At 50.8% G+C, this 21,394-nt stretch overlaps 4 protein-coding genes across 5 annotated transcripts; 1 reads left to right on the top strand and 3 right to left on the bottom strand.

Annotated features, from left to right (window-relative positions):
- The first annotated feature begins 452 nt into the window (after positions 1-452).
- Positions 453-6,372, top strand: LOC131211957 (uncharacterized). Of its 2 annotated transcripts, none has more exons than XM_058205654.1 (5): positions 453-1,064; positions 3,932-4,196; positions 4,252-4,385; positions 4,450-4,636; positions 4,701-6,372. In XM_058205654.1, the coding sequence occupies exons 1-5, from the start codon at positions 874-876 to the stop codon at positions 6,228-6,230; spliced, it is 2,307 nt and encodes a 768-aa protein (XP_058061637.1). In that variant the 5' UTR covers positions 453-873; the 3' UTR covers positions 6,231-6,372. The 2 variants fall into 2 exon arrangements, with proteins under 2 accessions (XP_058061637.1, XP_058061636.1); XM_058205653.1 differs by having other exon boundaries at positions 454-1,064; positions 4,450-4,639.
- LOC131211958 (tubulin-folding cofactor B) lies at positions 6,335-7,358 on the bottom strand. The gene has a single exon (XM_058205655.1). The coding sequence runs from the start codon at positions 7,299-7,301 to the stop codon at positions 6,573-6,575; it is 729 nt and encodes a 242-aa protein (XP_058061638.1). The 5' UTR covers positions 7,302-7,358; the 3' UTR covers positions 6,335-6,572.
- A 364-nt stretch (positions 7,359-7,722) lies between these two features.
- On the bottom strand, positions 7,723-9,915 carry LOC131209634 (HEAT repeat-containing protein 3). The gene is made up of 2 exons (XM_058202743.1): positions 9,270-9,915; positions 7,723-9,207 (listed from the first exon to the last, which is right to left on the bottom strand). Exons 1-2 carry the CDS (start codon positions 9,874-9,876, stop codon positions 7,826-7,828), a joined length of 1,989 nt encoding a protein of 662 aa, XP_058058726.1. The 5' UTR covers positions 9,877-9,915; the 3' UTR covers positions 7,723-7,825.
- A 1,781-nt stretch (positions 9,916-11,696) lies between these two features.
- On the bottom strand, positions 11,697-20,307 carry LOC131212704 (carbonic anhydrase 2). The gene is made up of 4 exons (XM_058206673.1): positions 19,712-20,307; positions 15,068-15,483; positions 13,898-13,969; positions 11,697-12,043 (listed from the first exon to the last, which is right to left on the bottom strand). Exons 1-4 carry the CDS (start codon positions 19,743-19,745, stop codon positions 11,735-11,737), a joined length of 831 nt encoding a protein of 276 aa, XP_058062656.1. The 5' UTR covers positions 19,746-20,307; the 3' UTR covers positions 11,697-11,734.
- Between the last annotated feature and the right edge of the window lie 1,087 nt (positions 20,308-21,394).

The raw sequence follows: 21,394 nt of genomic DNA, 5'->3' as shown, positions 1-21,394 counted from the left end.
CCCGAGCAGCCAGCAGAAAAGGAATCCCCTTCAGACGTTAGTTACTTCATGTTGTAGTGGTATCTCGGGCGAGAGTGTGGTTGGGAAAAGAAAGGGCAAAAATCACCACTTCGCTTGATACACTCGACGGACTTTAGAGCGCCTTTTTTTTGCGCCCGCCCGGTAATTTGCTAATGATCACCGAACGTGACTCGAGCGTGAGCATCCGACGGGTGAGCCCCTTTGGTCGAAGACAGCAGCTCGCCTCGATCGCACCGATGTGCGATAGTGCACATCGGTGCATCATCGCCCATCGCTGGCTTGTAGTGAAACTAATCGCATGCTTTCGTAACTGACCGAGTGACACTTTGCGGTCAGCCTGAGGCGTGGACATCACGGGCACGAAATGTTGGGGTAAAACAAGTAAAACACACTCAATCACAACACCGTGGTCGGCGTCGTGGTGTTGGTGCCCATCGAGGCCTCAAACCTGGACCCGGAGGTGATAAGATAAACCCGCACGGTGTGCACTGATAAACGGCCATTCTCGAACGGACGGTACGGCTGGCTGAACTGTGTGTCGTTTCTCGATCAGCAGGTTTCTAGTGTTCCGCACGGGTCCCTGGGGATCACCGCCAGTTCCGGTGGCAGGTCTCGCACGAAACTGTCGATCGAGCCAGCGAGCCCCAAAAAAGTGTCAAAAAGGCGTGGGGCAAATTATCCCCGTGCAAAGTGAACCGGCACGAGTGTTAGAAAACAAAAAGGGAAACAAGAGTGTCCGCGGAAAACAAATTGCGGTGCTAACGGCGCGCCGAATGACATCATCCCTGCGGCGGGCGGGACGTCCAAAATTTTAAGCAACCACACACCACATCCGGTTTCGCGGTGTCCAAAATGACCGATCTGTCGTACGAAAATGGCGGCTCGACGAGCAGCATCTACGACTACCCGGAGCATCTGAATCCGTTCTACGAGGACGAGAACCACAAGCGGCTACGCTTCTGGAACCCCAAGCCGGCGGCCCACGGCCGGTCTCAGCGCCGCGGTAGCCTGTCGAGCTTGCGCGACGGACTTCGCGAGCTGTGGTAAGTGTCATCGCGCCATCCTCACTCTAATTAGCTTATTTATGGTCGCCAGCTTGGAAATGATAATTTTGTCGAGCGACGCAACGGGCGGCTTCGCTTGCCTGTTTGCATCGGTGTTCTCCGTGTCGGGAAGAAAATGCGAGTTACATCATCGTCCGAAGGGGTCTGTTCGAGTAATCAGATGTTTAAATGAGAGCGTGTTCGAATGAGATCTCGGAAGCTGTTGTTTAATGGTTCCGGATGGTATTTAGAGACTGGATGAGGTTCCGACAAAGACGTCCAATTCTAGTTGTACTACCTCCCGATGACGTTTTATTAGGTTCTTGCTGCTCTAACGCTTGCCCTGGTCCGCTTGACCTACTCCGGGTGCCACCGGTAGATGGGCACCCTGCGCCCGAAAGCCGCCTTCATCCGCGCTCCACTGGGTGCTGATCGGGGTTCCGTCCGGAGCAATGTAGGAGTAGGTGCCGTGCTGTACCACCACCGTGGCCTGCTGGGTACCTCCGTTTGCATCCGGTACGTCGATGGTTTTTACTACGCCTTGATCCTCCACCTTGCTTCCGTCAGCCGATTCGTAGGCCGAAACGAAGCTACCATCCGATTCCCGGGTTGCACTCTGGCTGACGATGGCCACCGGTGTTGTGGAACCATCGCCCGGTGCAGCGACAACAGCAGCCGGTAGGACCTGCAGCAGGACAAGCAGCGCGCCCACGATCGACACTCTAACGAGCGGTCCTTCAAACATTTTCAATTTTATCGTCTATCACCTTGCGACTGAAGTCCGGTGTGGTGGAATGAAGATGTTTTATATGTTCGCGTTTGTGGCCAGCTTTCCTGCTCCCCTCTCGCTCGGTTGTGCAAAATGTATCGCATTCTGATGCGCTAAACTGTTGGGCGTGCTGTCGGTAGCCTTGAGCTACATTTGTCTTAGGTTTTTGGTGAACGGCGGCCATGGGTGTTACCTAATCTAACACGCTTCCCCCCGCTTTGGGATTCACTGGATTACTCTCCATCGGTACATCGCGGTAGCGAAAGATCAAGTAAGATCTGACGACACTCTCCTTCATGGGCCTCATTCCACTTTATTTTATTACTTCACTCGCTCCTATTACTTTTAACCACAATCGCGATCGTAGGTGTCGCGAACAATCTACATGAAAACAATCGTCGCCATTCCTCGAATCGCCCCCCCGAGGGCCCACATGTCTAGCAGGGAACACCCCACGCCCGTGGCCACGACGATCGGGGTTGGTTGGGTTGGGTTCATGCGAAAACATCATTTCTAAATTTAGCGTGGATTAGTACCACGGCCCATTTTTCTGTCGCTTCTCAAGAGGCAACGGAACCATTGCGTCCAGATTTGGATTTATTGCTCGAAACGATTGCTCATGATGACTCACATTCGGTTCGTGGTGGTGTGATGGGCGCACGATTTTGGAAAGAATTGTTTACTTAAGGTTCCCACCTTATTTCTCGCCAGATCGTTCTGAACTAAATCTTCCGTTTGCGATCTTTCACAAGGGTTACCTACAATATGGTACATTTTTAAAATCCAGCATAACTGAAACGACACAGATCTTCAAGAACCGTATAGTTGTTAAAAGTAATTGACTAAAGCACTTAATGTGCGCTACCTTCAGTGAATGTGTGGGAAGAGGCAACGATTCCGAAACATATACCGTTCTAATAACGGGCTGGGCTTTAGAAGCACCTCCAAATGTAACCAAGTTTACGAGACCAATAACGCGACTCAGCGACCGTTACAAAAAGCAGCAGCACCAATGGCTCTAGAGAGACCCCAATCGTGGCCTTGGTCCGTTGGACAGCATGAGCCCGGGTTGTACCGCTCTACCCATTCTTCCGGTGCATCCGAGCTTAGGTTGAGGTGGTGGTCTGCGCCCGCCATGAGCTCGTGCCAATTTCTTATGCATATCATTTTTCGCTCCCCTTCAATCAAGAACATTATTCGAGTGCAGTGCCAATGTTGCTGGCGCTCCTACACTCGCACCCGGGGACGACAGCGAGGGCAGATAAATCAAGGCACATTTAAGCCACCCCAGTACGTTCCTCGCACAGTTTAAGTGCCATTGAATGGTATTTTTCTTCCGCCATTACGATCAACCCGTATCTCACCAGGGGCGGCCGTGCTGCGAACTGCGGCCAACTTGCGTACAATATGATGTGCTGAATACTTGTCCAGAAACTTGTTTGCCTTGCCCACCGGGAGGGGGTTCAACTAACCAGCTGCGAGTGAACCGTAGATCGCTCCGGTATGGAAACTCACAGTTCAGAAAAGTTAAGTTTGACAGTGCGCCGCTCGGTACCATCTTCGAGTGCTACTTTCCAGCGTCTGCTACTACCGGCCGATGCATTGTATGATAATGAAACAAGTATTTGCCCCGCTAGGCGGCTTGTCGGCGGTCACCTAGATACGCGCAATCGTCGGCGGTTTCTATCAAGACACTGCCCGGCCATTCAGCAAGGCCTTCTCGACACTGCTGTACCACGGTACGTACTGTGGCGTACCAGACTAATTGAAATGCGACCTCCATTCGGTTTGCGCCGAGAGAGTCCATAGGCCGCCGGAGACTCGTGTCAAGTTCAGCGAAGCCCGTCGATGAGACTGCACTGCGGCGGGAGGTGAAATTTTAATTGAACCACTCCGCCGCTCGGTTTCCAACAATGTTTGGCACGCTAATAAATAATTGTCGGTCCAGATCGACGCTGGGGAGCCAGCCAATCGATAGCCATTGTCTCGTCTGGATCGTCGGAGATCTGAGACCCACTTACAGTAGTTCCCGGGCAATTACGCGAGAGTGCGAATGATTGGTCCCATTAACTTCCTTATCTTCTTCATCCGCTCGCAGGCTATACTCATCGGTGCGCTTCGGCAAGAAGCGCTCATCGACGCTGGGGATCAACAAAACGTCGGAGAGTCCACCACCGCTGCGAAGGGATGCGTACGAAGCTGATACGTACGCCACCGTTGCAAGTAGCAGCGCGGCCGGCTACCGGAACACCGTCAGCGTCCTTCCCGGGCGCGACTCGGTGCGTGAAAGCCAGTCATACACCACCACCCCGCTATTTGTGCGTCACTCGCGGTACCGCACCTCGCTTCAAGATCGTCCAAAGGTAAGTAACCTGCGCCGCCACAGTGCCCTAGGTCTAATCACGAATACCGCCGTAGGAGAACGACGAAATTGGGTTCACGCGAAACGACCGATACCGCAGCACCATCCAAAACGGGTTCTCAACGTACAGTACCGGAATGGTGACATCCACCCCGCGGAAAAAGAAAGTAGCTCCGGCCCTACCGTACGGGTAAGATTCTTCGTCCACCGATGATCTCGATCGATCGATAACTTAACACCGTTTTCACGCGCAGCACCACGCCACGGGTACCGCAGCAGCACCACAGCAATCCGTTCGATGACGAAATGGACTACGAAACCGATACGATGTCCACGATCAGCATGGATGATAGCGCTTCCTACAGTGAAACCTTGAGATCACGCAAAACTGGGACTAAAACACGCACCAAGCGAAGGGCTCCGCCACCGCCGCCCGTCACCGTGGTGAGTACAGTTTTAGAATCCTAGAAAACGGCCGTCACCTTTATGCTCTCTTGCTTTGTAGTCCCCATCATACCATCCACACGCGATCGACGTTTCTACGCCGGAGGACACCCAAAACGAGGACCTACGGAATCTGACGGCCGAGATTGAAAGTTTCGTACGGACCACGGCTGGCGGTGCCAACGGTGTCAGCAGTGAGTCGCAAACCACCAACGTCACCGCTGTGCCAACAAACGGTGGTCCGTCGAGCTACGATTTAAACAATAATAATGCTCAACCGACGGAAATCCCGACGACCGTGTCGACGATCGAGAGCGAATTGGTGGTGCAGGAAGCTCAAACAGCTCAAGTTGTTAATGTTCCTAAGGAATCGAACGTATCGACAACGGCAGATGCGACCGTTAGCCGTACCGAAACGGGCTCACTTCCCAACGGTGCCAATGTTCCTAAGGAAAGGATTGTCGTGGCATCGACAGAGATTGTGGAAAATCGGGGCCAAGTAAAGGCAATAGAACCTGTGCCATTAGAAGAACCCCAGCGGGCTGACGTTGCATCTTCAGCCGTGGTCAGCAGCATGGAGATTGAAACGGTGATCGAATCAAATGCCGCCCGGCTAAGCCCAACACCTGTGCCGAGGAAGAAGTCGGAGAAAATGGAAAAACAATCGGAACCAGTAGCAACCGAACCAGCGGCCCAGCCAACGAATCCTGTTGCCACCCGGGAGGTTGAGATCGATTTTGAACAGCTAGCCCTTCCGGCCACTCCTGTCCCGACGAGACGATCGAACCGTGAAAGGTACATGGCGCAGCAGGTTACTAAGGTGGCGGAAAGGCCGGTGGTACCGAAGCCCATCTTGCCACCGCCGACAGACGATGACGACGAAGAGGGCCCGACGACGACGATCATTGTGGACAATTTGCAGTACAAACTGAAGGTGGCACCGATCCACACGGAGATTGACACGAAGATCGAGTCCGCTCGGATGAAGATCAGCGAATCGACGGGCAACATTACAACGGCCGTAAGCGAAAATGGGACGACCGAGCGGCGCCGCTCCGTCCGGGACATCATTGAGTCGATCAACAAGAGTCAGAGCATGCTAAAGTTCAACCACGATCAGTCCAGCAACAGCCTGCACTCCACCCAGTCCACCGATAGTATGGTGCGCAACATCCGCGAGCTGAACGAACGGGAAAAGGAGATACAAACGCTCCTGCATGATATCGATAGCTCATACGGATCGGGCGGTTACCCGCAGACCACGCCGGCCGGCACGTCTCAGGACGATGGGGCAGCCCACGGTGGGGTCCTCCACATCCCAACTGGACGGGGATCGTACTACGACAATTTGACGGACGATAATCTAAATGCGAACCTCGATGACAGGAACAATGCGTACGGTGCGGCCGGTGGTCGGGTGAAGAAGAGCCCCACCAAAACGCTGACCCTTGGCGAAGCGAACGAAGATCAGCAGTTCCAGGACTGCATAAACTGGAATCCGGTACCGAAACCGAGGCGCAGTCATGCCCTGGCGGAGGGCATAACGGCGATGGGCGAACTATCGTCCCGGACCGCAACCAACGCCTCGTAGACGGGAAAATGTACTTCGGATGCTTCGAACTGCAGTGTTGCTTTTCTATTCGCCGTTTCTAGTTTCGATACCGTTAGGTGTGTGATTGTGCTTTAGGCTAAAAGTAGAATAAAATTCATGTTCCGTTGTACTTTATTTATAGAACAAAGTAAGGCGTGGTCAGTGTTTGTCTTGCTTGTGTTAATGATATTTTATTATTAGTTGTTAAGCCAGTCGAATGAACATTCCGTAAGTTAGTTCCGTTATAAATAATTTGCGTGTGAAAAAGGGTAGAATGTTTACGATTTGTGCCACACACAGCAAAGGCCTCGGGCAAAATGTCGATCGAAATGGAATGGCCTTTCACAGCTCATCGTCCAGCGAGAACTCTTCCGGAGGGAAATCGCCCACCTCGACCGCTTTCAGCGCTACGAAGCTACCATATTTGGGCGGACAGTCGAAGTATCGTTTCCCATTAACGCTGCCATCGTTTACTCCGAGCGGTTCGTCGAATTTTACACCGAAGAAAAGTCCTGGCTTACCCTCGAGTTCCCCTTTGTACAGGACCGTTCCCAGCCGGGTGGGGTGCCCCTTGGTGGTGACCCGGCACCTCGCTCCGACCGCCGTTTCGTCGATCTTCTTCTGGTCTTCCGCTTCCTGGCGCTTGCGTTCCTCCTCCAGTTTGGCCATCTCCGCCTCGTTGTACTTGCCGAGCTTGTTCTTCCGCAGGAAGCTCCGGACACTGTCCGATTTCTTATCGTACTCCTCCGTGCTGAGCTCGAACTTGGCCACGTTCTCCTGGATGAACTGGAAATTATCGACCACGTGCACTCTCATGCCGTCTTCAACCGGGTACGAGCCGAGCAGCCGGCTGTCGCTGTCCAGCTTACACACCAACCGATCCCCACTGTACAGCTCCAGCTGCATCGTTCCGGCGGACCCGCCGGTGATCGGTTCCAGCTTCACCTTAAACTCGTTGACCGTCTGCGAGCGGCTGTACTTGCGTTCGAACGAGACGGCATCGTTGTGCGAATTCGAAATGTTGATGGTGACCGTATCGGAGGTCTCTCCGCCGTTGCCTAAATGCAGCATTCCGGCAAGATTTGATTCCGGAAGGATGCTGAATCACTCCTGATTCACTGAGGTTGTTTTTTGTTTTCACGCGCTGTTTTCACAAACTGATTGCTGTCAAAACGTCCCGGACGCAGCCATCCACGAATCACTTCCGTACGCAGCCATTCGTTGCCGGCGCGGGGTTTCTTTTTCTGCTCAAAAGATACACAGATACAAAATTTACTTTAATTGCAATAAGGGAATTTGTTACAATTTTTAGTACTACCTACGGTCAATACGATAACCCAGAGACAACTACGTAGTGTTTAATTAGTGTATATCTTGCTTCAAAGAGGTGTTCGGTGTTGAATTTTCGAAGAAAGGACAACTGGTCTTCAAGAAAAGTAACGTAAAGGACACTTTATTGACACACAAGTGTTTCATTTAATACGTTTTCCGTTTACTCAACATATCAGTTCGTTCTGTATTCGTACATGCATAATTAACAATATGATTGCATCAATGCCGATTGGCAAACCAAACCGTGGTCATCGCCCGCTGACTTACGCCTCCATTTGCGGTTTGTATTTTTTCATCTCCGTCTCGAGATATTTACAAAACCGCCCCAAATTCGTGCGCACCGTCGTCACCGCCGGATACCGATCGCCGAGCTGTCGCTTGTTGCGCCTCAACTTGTCCCGCATAGCGCGATCGAGCTGCTTGCACTTAGCTACCATTCCCAGATCGTGCACGATCGCATACCAATCGTTGTCGGCGAATACATCCATCAGCGAGTCGAGTGCTTCGGCCAGCACCCACACGTCATCCTCGGTGGCACAGGTGTTGAGCACAAAATCAATGATCGTTTTTACCAGCTTTTCCGGCAGCAGGCAGCCCAGAATGCCCAGCATTCGTAGCCAGTTGGCGCGTATTTCCGGATCCTCGCAGCCAACCACTCCGTTTAGCATCAGCTGTAGATCTGTTTCCGTCATCTGGTGGAAAAGTTCCGGGTTCGGGCGGAGGTGCTCCAGCGTGGCGCGCATCAACGAAGTGGACGCCTCCAGCAGCTTCACATTGTGCTGTCCCTGAAACACTTGCTGGCCAAGATCAATCCACACACTGTAAACGGCGGCCGGGCCACCCAGATCGTCGGTTGTGACGTTGTTGCACAGATTGTGCAAACACAGCATGGCCGATATACGCAACGAGTCTAGCTTTTTCTGTGTGGCCCGCTCCGACTCCATCAAAATCTGTTGCACGTTCTCTGGCACGGGTTGGGCCTTCTGCCACAGCTTCTCTACCAGCCCCAACGAACGGATAGCTTCCAGCACTTCCACAGGAACTTTGTCTGTGTTTTCTACGCTACCGTTCAGCTCATTCGCTGCATCGTAATCGTATACACTCTCCGCATCGGACCCGTTATTCTCGTTGTCACTGCCCTCTCGCTGCCCATCCTCATCGCCGTCATCGTCATCGGTCGAGCAAATGTTGGTCATTATTTCGGCCGCTATTCTTTGTGCCTGCAACAACCAGCCAACGCTACGCACTTCCTGTTCTCCCTCGGACGGGAGATCAGCCTTGCGGCGTCGCTGGTGTGATTGGGCTTCGGTTTCTTCTTCGATCGGCATGTCGTCCATTACCTCCAGGTCGACCACGTCTCTGGCCGGAAGCAGAGGCAACATGCTGGTCATATTACCCAGCGCCGTCCGATGGTTCGGCTCGAGTGTCTTAGAGACGGCAAGCAGAATCGGGCCCAAGTGACTGCTTAGCAAAGCGGGCACATTGCAAATGATGCCGGCAGCAACGGTACGAAGAAGGATCGCTGCATTGTCTAACCCTTCGAGGACAAGCAGCGACGAAAGTTCCGATCCATGGTTCGCCAGTACCTGCCAGCAGGTGGTGTTGTCTTCCGATACGACTAGCAAACATTGCGCTACGGCGATCGCTGCAAAGGAAATGATTGTTTTCATTAGAAATGAGCGCATTCGACTGAGTGAGGCATCTTACTGATTTCGTGGCCATATACGGTGTGGTCAAGGAAGGAAACGAAGCGTTCCAGCACCTGTGTTTGATTCAGTGCGTTCAACGCGTCGGTTGTACTTTCACAAAGATTCCACAAAAGGTTGACCGCCTGAAGGAACGTATCCGCATGTTCGTCCATTTGATTTTGCATGTTCGAATCGAATTTAGGTGTCCATTGCGATCCGCCGGTGTACCGGTGCAGGAGGGCAAGCAGCGGAGTAAGTACATCCTGATCTACCATATACTCGCACAGCTCCACACTGAGGGTAGACAGGTTCCGCAGTGCGCCGGCTGTCGCATGTCGCACACTCTGGTCCGAATCGACAAGCAATGCCGAACAGATACGTATCAGGTTGTTCTCTACCACTTCGGCCAAATTTACCTCGCCCTGGCAGATCGTGGCGAGCGATTGCAGGCCGCACAGCTTTTCTTCCGTTACCGACGACTCCAGCTGCTCGACGATCGCCTCGATCGGAGTTCCAGATTTGGCCTCGTCGGCCGCTAGCCCTCGTTCGATGAGCGCACTCACGTCCATCAGCCCGGTAGGGTTGGCTTGATTTCGGTGCAGCTTTGGCTTTCTGGCCTTACCCATTCTGCTATATTTCTACACAGAACAATTAACCACAATATCGGCACCAGTCCGACGAACGCGAAACAAAACAAGAGCACGTTTTTACCACACGCAACGCGAAGAAACGGTTTCTGACAGTTCGTTCGCGAAGCCGGACGGGTGTGTCTATGAAGGCGGGTTGAGAGTTTCGTTGCTCTATGGGATCTCGAAAAACAGTAACCACGAAAGGAAACACAGCCCATCAAAAATTAAATTCCCACTTCACAAAGTTCGGTTGAAAGTGTACTTAAATCTTCAAAATATAACACAATTTTTGGAGCTGAAACGTTGCAAACACAATTGCCGCCGATACGAAATCAATCTACAAAACAATTTTCATATTCAAGAAAACCGGTAAGCAGCACAAACCGCTAACATTAAGCACGTGAAGCGCTCTTAGTTCTCGAAACATATAAGTTTCAGTTATATTTCCTTTTGTTCCCATTTTTCGCATTCGATTCCTGCACCATACCAATGGAAATTGAAAACTAACCAGAGGCGTTAAAATTCAGACTTCTGGCTTTCGTTTTCGTTCTGTTAGCCTTTGAACGAATTGCATTAGATCTACAAGCCCTGGAACCACCCTGGAATGCACTCAATTTGCACGAGCTTTGGGTACACAATTTTAAAGAAACGTAGTTTAAGTCATCCGATCAAAAAAATTAGCGTAAGTATTTTATTACAATAATGTCATTTCGGTATTGCCTTCGGTAGCACGTGTTACACAAAAAAACAACCAATTCACTGCACTCACACTACTTTATTCACGTCTATTGTTGAACAACTTTCGCACGAAAATCATTTCTTAAGGCATCCATTTCCCTTGTCTACGACATTGCAATAACAAATAACAGTTTGTACCTTAACGGTCATTCACAATACATAATATGATTTAGAACAAAAAAATCCACCCCATTTTGCGGTTTTTCGATTCCGTTTCTTCTTCGCTGCTGTGCTTTGTTAACTTATTGACTTTCTCTGCCGATGCGCCGCCATCAGCACTTTTCCGGCCCCTCCGGCTGCCATACTGCTGTTCACTATTTAGTTGTCGCGGTTTCCATCGCCGCTCACCCTGGGGGCTCAAGCGAGCACGTAGTGGTCTCGTTTTTCCTCTGCTCTCCCCTGCAGCGCAATTTAATAATAATCAACAATACTATGTTACTCGCCAGTTCTGTTTGTACCGACACAGGCTTGCTTTCAAACGTGTACAGGTGATTTTCAAAATATAATTGATTCCGGTGGCGAAACTCTGTTTACGGTGCGCGCGTCCGCAGGTTGTTATGTCATTTGCACAACAGTGTTTGAACAATTTTGCACTTGTTCCGCTGTTGCGTTACCTTGAAACCGTTTTGAATATTAATATTTCCATCTCCATGAATTGGCGGCTACTGTTTGAAAACAAGTTCCATCTTAACCCTATGCTCTACGTATTGCTTCTCCGTTCCGGTGTAGTTCCGTCGTTCCTACTATGGAGGATTGTTCGAGCGATCTTCAAATGGCGCGCTCTGGACCTGAATTGAGAATTTCCTGTGTCACTGTGCTTCCGTTTTTTTTTATTCCACGTCCAGGCCGCCATTCGGTCAATCGGGCGAATCTTATTTAAAGCACGATTACCATACGCTGTGTCGCGGCGGTGCGGTGACATCTTGCACCACTGGATCGGTCACGGATCGACCTGGTCAAGCTTTACGCCACGCACCCACCTCACACCGCGTATCGAAGTTTTTTCCTTCTTTCGTTACTGGTCCAAAAACAATTGTCCACAATGTTTGATCAAAATAACCCGGTCCCGGTCTCGGTCCGGGGTCTGTCCGTTTCCACTGGGTCGCGTTGCCTGCGTTTAATGGCTGCCCACTTCACGCAGTGGCCGATTGCCGAGCTCCAGTGGGGGACGGAAGTTGTTGATCACCTTTCCGTAATCGAACTGCTTGTTGATGGTGGCGTCGCACGGGCACTCTTCGGCAGCATCGTAGCATCGCATCTCGCGGAACAGCTCCAGCTGCTCGTGTGACACTTCGATCGGTTCCTTGAACAGAATCCAGGTGACCGATTCCGAGCACGGTGGCGTAGTGAGCGACCCCAGATACGTCCAGTAAGCCTTACCCTGCGGCAGCAGACGGGCCGGGTCGAGCGGTTGGGTTAGAGTCACCTGCGAAAAACAGAAGCACACATGTTGCAAATGCTGTTTGAAACTAGTATCTTTAAAAACGTGCAATTGATTCGTGGGACTTTTAACAGACTCAACATACCCGCACCGCATAGCCTTACGGGGAGTGTTATTTTATTTAAAAACATCAACCGGTACAACATCAACACATAGTCCGGAGAAGCCACAGGACCACAACTATTTAGTAAACAGCCCAAACTGTGCACACACCAGAGTCGGGAGCGAGTTTTTTTATTTCCGTCTCGTCGACTGCGGCCAGATTAAAACGGCAGACATGTCGACGCGATCGCACCCCGCCACGTCTGATCACAATTTGAGTAGATCTCGCGAGTTCAGGGACAGTCATTCTCGTTGGCTCGTCGTTCTCGAGCCGACGAGCTCGACCGAAAGAGAAGATCACGAGGGTGCAATGTACGGTGCAGTTTTTGCACCACATAAATCGCCTCCCCTCCTGCGAAGATCACAAACAGTGTGCGATGCCTGCGCCAAGGTTACCACCCAGGGGCCGGAACGACGGACAATGCGCCTCTGGCCCTAGATGGTGAGAGAGATGGAAGTGCGCTATGGTCCGCAACGGTTGTTAGCACCAATGCCGGTCGGTGTTACAACGATCAACCGATCCGACAAGGATAAAAAAAGCGTAACCGAGATGGGCGGTAATGAGTTCTGTGTGCTCTAGGAATATTGCAATTCATAGCGAAAAATGCTTCAAATGGGATTTCAAGTCGACATAATTTTAAACTCGTACGTACGTTGCAGTCTTCCGACGACCTGAACTTTGCTCTTCGGGTTTAAGCTGCTAGCCTTCAAAATGCTTCACGATTCAAATACGAAGTCAGCCACCGGCGATAAATAGCTTTGCATACCAAATCGATACGCGCCTGGATACGTATCTTCCAAAAAGCCACTTCCCAACCCATCCGTGCCGCCCATAACCGGTCGAAAGCGGATGAAGTACGACGTGTGTTGTTTTCATTCTCCGTAGGTTACAATCAACTAACAGCCCGAGAAAGAGATTCGCGAAGCGATTGTTGATCGACCGCGGCTAACCGTTTTGTAAATAGTACACGATTGACGCGGCCGCGTTTAACAATGGCGATGCCCCGTCCGCCACTGGTGAGCCGCAAATGCATTGCCACTTGTGCCATTTTCAATCAGCTAATGGCCTCCGCCGCCACCATATTATGTTGGATCACTCTTGATCATATCAGTAGCGGTGCGTCCAGTGACAGTGAGCGGCCCCGGGCCAGTTCCTGTTTTCCCTCTCCAAAGGGCAAACGAACGAACGAACCCTTAGCTTGTCAATCTCTCCCGTGCCCGGTCAGTTCTATCACCGACTCAATCAGCTACACAACACCCGTCGGTTTACTTAAACACTCATCACTTATCGCACGTGAAGCTCGCCGCCAATAGAACCGAATGCATAATAATGTTTATGCTTGAGTTTGAGAAGCGACGGGGTCGTGCGTGGTCAACGGAACGGGGTGAGCGTGATGGAGTGGTGGCGCAGTTTTAGTCTAATTGAGCCAACACCTCCCGACGTACAATGGCCGCGCACGCTACTGTTGCTGTTGCTGCTGGCTTTCGGTCCTGTTGACAAACAAGCAGAAGCAATTCATCTAAAACACTTCATCAACGCTTCTCTTGTGCCGGTTGATTGCCATTGGGAATGTAGGTGGCATTACATTCGCTGCAAATTGTATCACGTAACACCCCGCGACACCCCCCACGCACTGCCATGTTGATATTTTATTCAACGCGCTCGGCACACCCCGCGGATTCTATGCCCTGTTCCGGTGCGACACAATCTAGATGCGATCGTATTCCCATACTTACGCGATCGCCCTTGTGGGTGATGAACGGAAGCAGACGCGCGATGATGTCCAGCTCCGGATGCGGCTTGCCAACCTGCGAGTACCGAGAAAAAAGCGTTAGGAATGGGGTTTGAATTCTAGATTTAATACGCAATCGTCACGTAACCCGAGACACCGCCCGATATTCAGAGGGACACTACACTCGTCGCATGATGATCCAGGAACTTTAATCAAAATGAAAACCGTGACACTAGTCTGAAATTCTACGTTACATTAATAAAACTCATCATGGACATCCGTGAAAAGGAACTTTGACAAGGGGTTCCGGCTGACGAAACGATTTTTTGTTTCCTCGTGCATCATCCAGCATGCGCTCTGCACCGCTCCACAAATAGAATGGTAATTAATGCTTCTTATTGAATTAATCTCCTGTTGGCCAATCATCCACCCGACCGTCACACTAAATTTCTCAAGTGTTCCTTGGCATGCAACGCCTTCGGCCCTTCAGCTAGCCGAGCGAGGTGGTGCATTGGCCCCGGATCAGGCTGAGATCACTGGTCCAGATAAATCTCGTTAAGTGTGCCGAGACAAGGCAAGATAAGGCAGAGTAGTAAAAAGTGCGCCACTCATTTCCTAGTTGTGCGAAGGACAGTTCACGGCCCCGAGATGTCTAGTTTCTCGCGCTTACCTAAGTGCGTAAGGTACACTGTGGTTGAGTTTAATTAAAATTACATCTAAAGTGAGAGCTGCCATTTCAAGGAGCAACCTGAATGCCGCCAGAACCTCCTAGAAACCCTACCTCCAAGTGGGCAGTAGCATAATCGATCGATCCGTCAGCGTGAGCGATTCCGAAGGGAAACCTTCGCGGTTACTACAATTGGATTAGAGGACGGCGAAGGTAGCAGAAAACAAAGGGCTTCGCGACATTGCTCTATTGTGGTGTTTTTAGCACAATCGCTGCGAGTGCTTCTAAAATTGAATTAACCGTCTCGCGGAGCTAAGCGGCCGTTGATGACAATTCTGTATCCTAGCACTATCGACCGTATCTTAGCACCGTGACAATTTTTAGCATTCCAGTTGAGCTTGTCTTGGACAGTGCTGACATTTGCATTGGTAATTGGACCGTGATCAATGAAATTCGCTCGGATAAACTCGGTGAAACTTTATGCGATGGCCACGGGTTTTAGCTCACCTTCAGAAACACACCCAACACGGCCAACCCGTCCGGGTGACCGGCGGCCTCGGCGAAGCTTTTGTATTTGCTCTGGTTCCAGTGGACGAGATGCAGCTCGCCGGCGAACGATTCCCCGTCGACGGTGTGCTCGGAACCGCGCGAATCCGAGCAGCCCCAGTGGCAGTGGAACTGCTCCAGTATGAACTGCTCGCCGTGCAGGGGCCCTCCGGTCAGTAGTGAGCCTTTGCCATTGACGTCCACCCGCCAGCAGTAACCGGGATTCACCAGACTGCGCGTGTTTTCCGGGACATACTTCCACCGCAACGGAGTCTGCTGCAGATCGCCGGAGTGCTGCGTTTTGGAGGTGACAATATCGACCGGCGATTGGCGCTGGCCCCGAGCCTGCGGGAACATTTCCGGCCATTTCTGCGGTCCTAGTGGATGGAAGAAAATGGAAGCGAAATTAGTATCATACGGAAGGAAAGCTAGCTCAATCAACTTGCATGTTCATATTGTTTATTTATCATGTAAGTCATTAATCAACGCAGAGAGAGAGAAGCCCTTAATTTCTGCTAACCAAACATCAATCATCAAACATGTCATGGGAGCCCATAAAGAATTAATTATGATTCCAGTTCATTGTGATACGAACATTACCTCAATCATCGGAAACTCATTCTTACACGAAAAAGGGTTCTCACGTTCTGCTGATGCAAATTGAAAACCCTGTTCTGAAAGTGGGAAAATAGCGTGACGACCACTTCAGCACGATCGGTTCGGTAATTTCTCGGAAAATGGAACCCGATTTGCCGACTGGAGAGGATCGGTGGCGGAGCCACTTTCGAAGTGTGTCAACGACGAAACAATTAGCTGCCGCCAATCAAGGCGCATCCGGAGAAGCAAGAAGCTGCCTTCCGCCTTAGCGACCGTCCGGAGATAACGCACGTGACGGCAGCGAGAAGCGACTCCACCACGCGGCGCTGCTTGATGTTGTCTATTTCGCCGGAACACATTGGGGCCTGTCAAAATGGCCACTTCATTAACATAACTTCAAGATGGGAGGTTTTGCACCGCCAGCAATTAATTTTTAGTGGGGGCTGTACATGGTAACGTCGCTACAAACGGGGCATCACATGGCCGCGGTTTTGCGCTCGAGAGACAGGCCATCGCGCATGACAAAGGTCGTAAAGGCTGCAGTGATAAGAGTGCACACGCAAAACGTTTAATTGATGAGGTAATTTTGGCTTCATAGCGTAATTTAGGGGCTAAATGAGGACCTGAACCGCGCTGTTCACAGTTTTTCTTCCTGTGATGTTATTCTCCCGATTCGCAACAGCTGACCAACACGTGACTCTAGGGGTTAACTGTTCGGGCGCCAATTGACTTTTATCTCGTGTGACAAACACGTCCATTGGCGATTGGGAAAAAAGGTGGTGATGAAAAGGCGTTTTGATCACCTGTCGGGCGCCCATCAATCTTTCTGCGCCCGCGTTTGCGTGACGGCAACAAACAAAAAACATCGCATCGTTCGCGATGAAAACTGACGTCAATCATCGCCGCTGGGTGTTCGATCTCCCGTGGGGGGGGCGAATGAATAATTTTTTTTATTGATCGCGATCGCCACTCGCTTCGCTCGCTTGGCTTCGTTAGAATCATACCCTTTTCCCACCGGTTTCTATTGGAACCATAAAGTACGTCTGACCTTTATGGGTGGGTTTTCGTGGGACGAGAATGACGACTCGAAATCGGGCAAAGCTTGACTTCGGCTTATCAGCAGACGTCGCATAAATACAGGCAATTAAACCGCACAAACCGTTCAATTTCGCAAAGTGTCATCTGTGATAAGTGGCCACCACACCGTCGTATCGTTGAAATCTGTGGCACGCTTCGCACAGGCATGTCTACTCGGCTGCGTTCCTTTTTTCTCCAGGTCCGGCCACAAACCAGATCCTTATCGCGTGCCACCGTGCGTTGGTCCCCCAGCTTGACAAAGATTGTAGCCTCGTCTGATAGATCCATCGTAGGCCGTAGATTGTCTCAAACCCGAGGCGCCTAATCAAGCGTCGAGTGACGCACACAACTCTTTTTATCTCCACCTACCATATTATTACGGGGGCCGGGAAAAGGGAGGGCCCCATAATTTTTCTGGAGTGGAGATAAATAAATACTAGCATTTTCGCCGATTGCCGTGTCATCTCGAATACCAGCGGGCAAACATGGAATGTCCGCACGTGCGTCACCCGTCGTAGTAATCAGAATGTGTGTTATTTGCAACGGATTGTTGCGAATCTGTGAGTTCCTCTGGTTCACACTTGGCTGCTACGGTGGGTTGTTTTATTACAACAATTGCGCAACTCGGTACAGGTTGTGGACAAAATGTTGCCAGAAACTTAATCAACTCTGCGCACATCGCAAATGGATGGCTTTGTTTACTACTCGTTCTTGCGGAGCCATTAAAACCAGCCCATTAACAATGTAAATGGCTAGCTCGTTAAACTCCCCCACGGGAACGCCCGGAGGAAACCACAACCCCCTCAACAATGCGATAAGACCAATTTCTAGACAAGCTCTCTAGCGCGCGCACGCACCGTAAATCACGCGCTCCATTGTTTTCCGCAGTGCGCTGCGCACGCACACCAACGAGCAAGATCGGCTCGGCTATTCGGTGGTCGATCTTACACGACGCCGACGACGAACTCGCTGGCACGTGCTGTGCTGCGCGACAAAGCGACCACGGTGATCCCCGCGAACTGGCATTTCTTATCACGTGACTGGTCGCTAAAAACCGGTTCAACACGGGACTGGATTTACGGGAACCGGTTTCCGGCAAGTGGGGCGGCCAGTGGCTCGAGGTGTTCCCGCCGGAGAGCTCTCGGTTCGGATGGTTTTTGTTTACACATTTTTTTTTTGATTGCCTTTAGCGACTTAGTCACTCAGCGGGACCGGCGATCATCAACACGAACGCACACCATGGCGCGACTTTCTGCACCTGAGCCACCGCCGGGAAGTCATCTAGCGGCACAGCATCCGGCGGTTTGTGGAACACCGGCGCACACCAACACGAGGCTTCCACGGATCAGGCTGGCCGCTGAGTGCCGCTAATTGTGACTATTAGAAAGTTTAACGACGCGCACTGATTGATTCACTCTAGTGGGATATGTTTTCAGGTGCAGGTGACGAAGGCAACAAATTGGCAAAGGCAAAGAATGATCGAAGGCTGGCTGGGTTTCTTCTGGCCGGCTTCGCAAGCTCGGTCAACATAAGCCAGTGGTAAAGTACTGCAATCGAGCTCAAAGAATTATCATCTTAGAATCGTGAGCTACGCGAGGAGATTAATTTATTCGCGGAGCACTAACTTTTCAGTTGCATAACTACGTTAATTGAGTTTTTTTATTCCGTAAAAAATAGAAAATTTCTCAGTAATCAGTGTATAATTTACCGGGAATAACCAATCATTTCATCCAATTTGACGGCCTTGCACGCTGATCACGTACGGTGGTTTTTATGGTAATTTAGATCCGAGCAGTTCTCATCGCACGTGCGTAATTCATCGATCGTATCGCGGAAGAGAAAATTTATTACGATCGTTCCCGCGATTCGGTTGAACAATTCTGAACCTGAACCAGCATCAACAGCCAGCTAACCACAATACGCCCAAGCCAACACCATTATTCGTTATCACAAACGGTCAATGTCAAATCACTTGATCTTCACGAAAAGCGTGAAGCTCATCTGTTCGGCGCATGATCATCATATCACGGTGATTGCGTTGCTCAACACACGCAAACGGGAACACTCCCGTCCGGATGCCTAATTGTGCCAATCAAAATTTCCGTCAACCCGCCAAACGATTTTGTTTATTTTACACGCGCGATCCTTGAGATGGCCATTCCGCTGACGAACCTTGATTAAGACGAACGCCATCAATTGTCACTTTTATTCTGTAGCCACCGCGCGCTAATTCGCTCATACTAGTAAGGTTCGCAGAAACAAATGCAATCCACAATGGCACGCCAATGGTTTTAACGAAATTTAATCAAATCGATGAACAACGTTACGGTACGAACTTAAAGTAAAACAAAAAATTCAAAGTGGGCGAGCTTCGAAATGGGCGATTGCCAAACGGCCCACCCGAATTACGTCATGCTTGCGAGCTGCGCACCAAAGAGCGTGAGATGGGATTTGGGTTTCTTTTTTTTTTGGTTTAATTCAAACATCCGTCCGAGGTGCTCGGGCGATGGACGTTTCGAGAAGCACCATAAACAATAGACGTCCAATCAGCCAGCAAGCCGCCCCAAACATCGATTGGAGCTTTTTCGCGCTTTCCCTTTCTCGCCACATTCTCAACACATGTCCTGGGGATGCGCAGCTCCGACAACAAACTCGGGAGTTTCGTACCGCGGGCCGGGCGACGTCACTGATAACAGGTGCGTGATTGATTCTAATACTAATCGCCATATGATTTGATAAGGCTCCCGTGCTGGTGCTGCTGCTATGCGATTGACGCGCCAATCGCACGAGGTGCGTCCGCGATCGTCGCGACCGCTGACTGATTGGCGGAATCGTTTCGTCCGTTCACGCAGGAAATGCAAATTTCGCCCTCGGAAATGTGATCGCGGATCGAGGGAAGAACACGATCGTTTGACACCTTCCGAAACTTACCATTCTGCTGAGTGTAGCCCCAGGTGACGGACATTTTCGTGAGCCTTTTTTATGTGTTCTTCGGACGGCACACTTCACGAGACGCACTCGTCACTGTAAAATGTGACTCACAACAGCAACAGCTCTGAACCCGCGATCAACAAACCACTACCGGGCCCCACGGCGATGATAACTAATGTAGCCTCTCTCTCTCTCTCTCTCGCGTGTGTTGGTTTACAGTCCGAGCTTACGACACGAGAGGCGTTCCAACTATCCAGTTGGAGTTATCAGTAGTTGCGTCCGGTGTGCGTATCGAGAGCCTTCGGCGATGGGCAATTTCTCCACGCAGGCCTTTATTACTGGTTTCCCTTTGCTGCACTGGACGTAAACAAACGCGGGTGAGTTTCTATCGAGAAAGGGTGAAATCCGAGCACTACACTGACGGCCTATTGGTTCGGGGCCACCACTGGGGAAGTCTGGTGATAACTGAAGTCGCGCGTGGAACCGCGGAATAGCAAACACACGGAGGACGGGCCAGCGAAACGTGGAACGGCTGACGAACGGAGCGCAAGGAAACAACCACTTCGCTCAGTCGGTACTTGTGTACTGAGCGCGCGATGGAGCGATGGAGAATCACTCTCCAGCGGCACGCACCCGTTATATACGGGCGCCAGGTTCGCGGAGACGTGTGTATGTGGCGCGGACACCACACCACCACCACTGGACACGCGCGAAAGCCTTTCCGAAACAACCACCACACTGGCGGCCGCGTGTGTCCGCGACGAATGAGGAAAATTAATGGAAACCCACGAAGCGCCCCAGTGTCCGGAATGTGCCGCGGGGCCGCGGATTGACTAACTCGTTCACTTTGTGCAAACAAACTTCATCCACGACGTGTCGGAGCCGAAGCACACGCTGAGTGATCGCTGATACACGTATATAAGCCTCGATCGAGAGTGATCGCGGGCTTCGAACAGCTTTGCATTTTCTTTCGGCCGCGCTCGTGGTGGTCGTGCGATAGACGGCGACGGCGGCAAACATTGTCATCGGGACCGCAATATTCAATTAGCCACAGGCAGGCGGTTCTGCCACGGAACGCGATTACCGGTCGCGTCACCTGACGCGCAAGTCGTTTGGATGGCGACCGTTCCGTTTTTGGAAAATCACCCAACCCTACAATGGCAACTAATTGGGTGATTTAAAAGATGTTAGTCACTGTCGTTTGGTGCATTCCCGTCAGGTAAGCGGCCAGTGCTGATCGTGGATCACGTGTTCCTTTATTTAAAATAACTAATAATTTAATTTATCTTTTCCAGATCTTTTCCAGTCCGCAATATAATTAAGTTTTTTAATTTTATTTCGAGCTGCGATTGACTTTTTTATTTGGCAGAAATAGTTCCGAATTGTGGCTGTAACGTTTAATTTAATGCTCAGTCAGATTACTATCGAACATTTTTCTTCCTTCTTCATCTTCGTATTCATCATTAGCATAATGTTTATCCCACTGTTTCAACTTCGCATAAACACGGAGTCGAATTTAACGGCCTGTTTTATGTATACACTCGCGGCGAAAGGTAAACGATTTCGTCCCAGTTCATCTGAATGCGCTACAGGTGTCCGTTTTATGGGCTTTATCGAAACCCTTAATTTATGGGGTGCTAAAAGAGCATGAAGACTCCATTAAATCACTGCTGAACGGTGAGA

This window comes from Anopheles bellator, chromosome 2, assembly GCF_943735745.2.
Source record: "Anopheles bellator chromosome 2, idAnoBellAS_SP24_06.2, whole genome shotgun sequence".
Classification (NCBI taxonomy): domain Eukaryota; kingdom Metazoa; phylum Arthropoda; class Insecta; order Diptera; family Culicidae; genus Anopheles; species Anopheles bellator.
This window is presented reverse-complemented; position numbering and strand designations above follow the sequence as displayed.

Excerpts from the sequence above, each read along its gene's own strand:
- LOC131209634 (XM_058202743.1), bottom strand. The coding sequence starts at position 9,876 with ATGGGTAAGGCCAGAAAGCCAAAGCTGCACCGAAATCAAGCCAACCCT. Across the intron at positions 9,208-9,269 it reads CGTATATGGCCACGAAATCA|CGATCGCCGTAGCGCAATGT; the intron begins GTAAGATGCCTC and ends TTTCCTTTGCAG.
- LOC131212704 (XM_058206673.1), bottom strand. The coding sequence starts at position 19,745 with ATGTCCGTCACCTGGGGCTACACTCAGCAGAATG. Across the intron at positions 13,970-15,067 it reads TGTTGGGTGTGTTTCTGAAG|GTTGGCAAGCCGCATCCGGA; the intron begins GTGAGCTAAAAC and ends CGGTACTCGCAG. Across the intron at positions 12,044-13,897 it reads TCACCCACAAGGGCGATCGC|GTGACTCTAACCCAACCGCT; the intron begins GTAAGTATGGGA and ends TGTTTTTCGCAG.
- LOC131211958 (XM_058205655.1), bottom strand. The coding sequence starts at position 7,301 with ATGCTGCATTTAGGCAACGGCGGAGAGACCTCCGATACGGTCACCATC.
- LOC131211957 (XM_058205653.1), top strand. The coding sequence starts at position 874 with ATGACCGATCTGTCGTACGAAAATGGCGGCTCGACGAGCAGCATCTAC. Across the intron at positions 1,065-3,931 it reads GACGGACTTCGCGAGCTGTG|GCTATACTCATCGGTGCGCT; the intron begins GTAAGTGTCATC and ends ATCCGCTCGCAG. Across the intron at positions 4,386-4,449 it reads GCTCCGGCCCTACCGTACGG|CACCACGCCACGGGTACCGC; the intron begins GTAAGATTCTTC and ends TTTCACGCGCAG.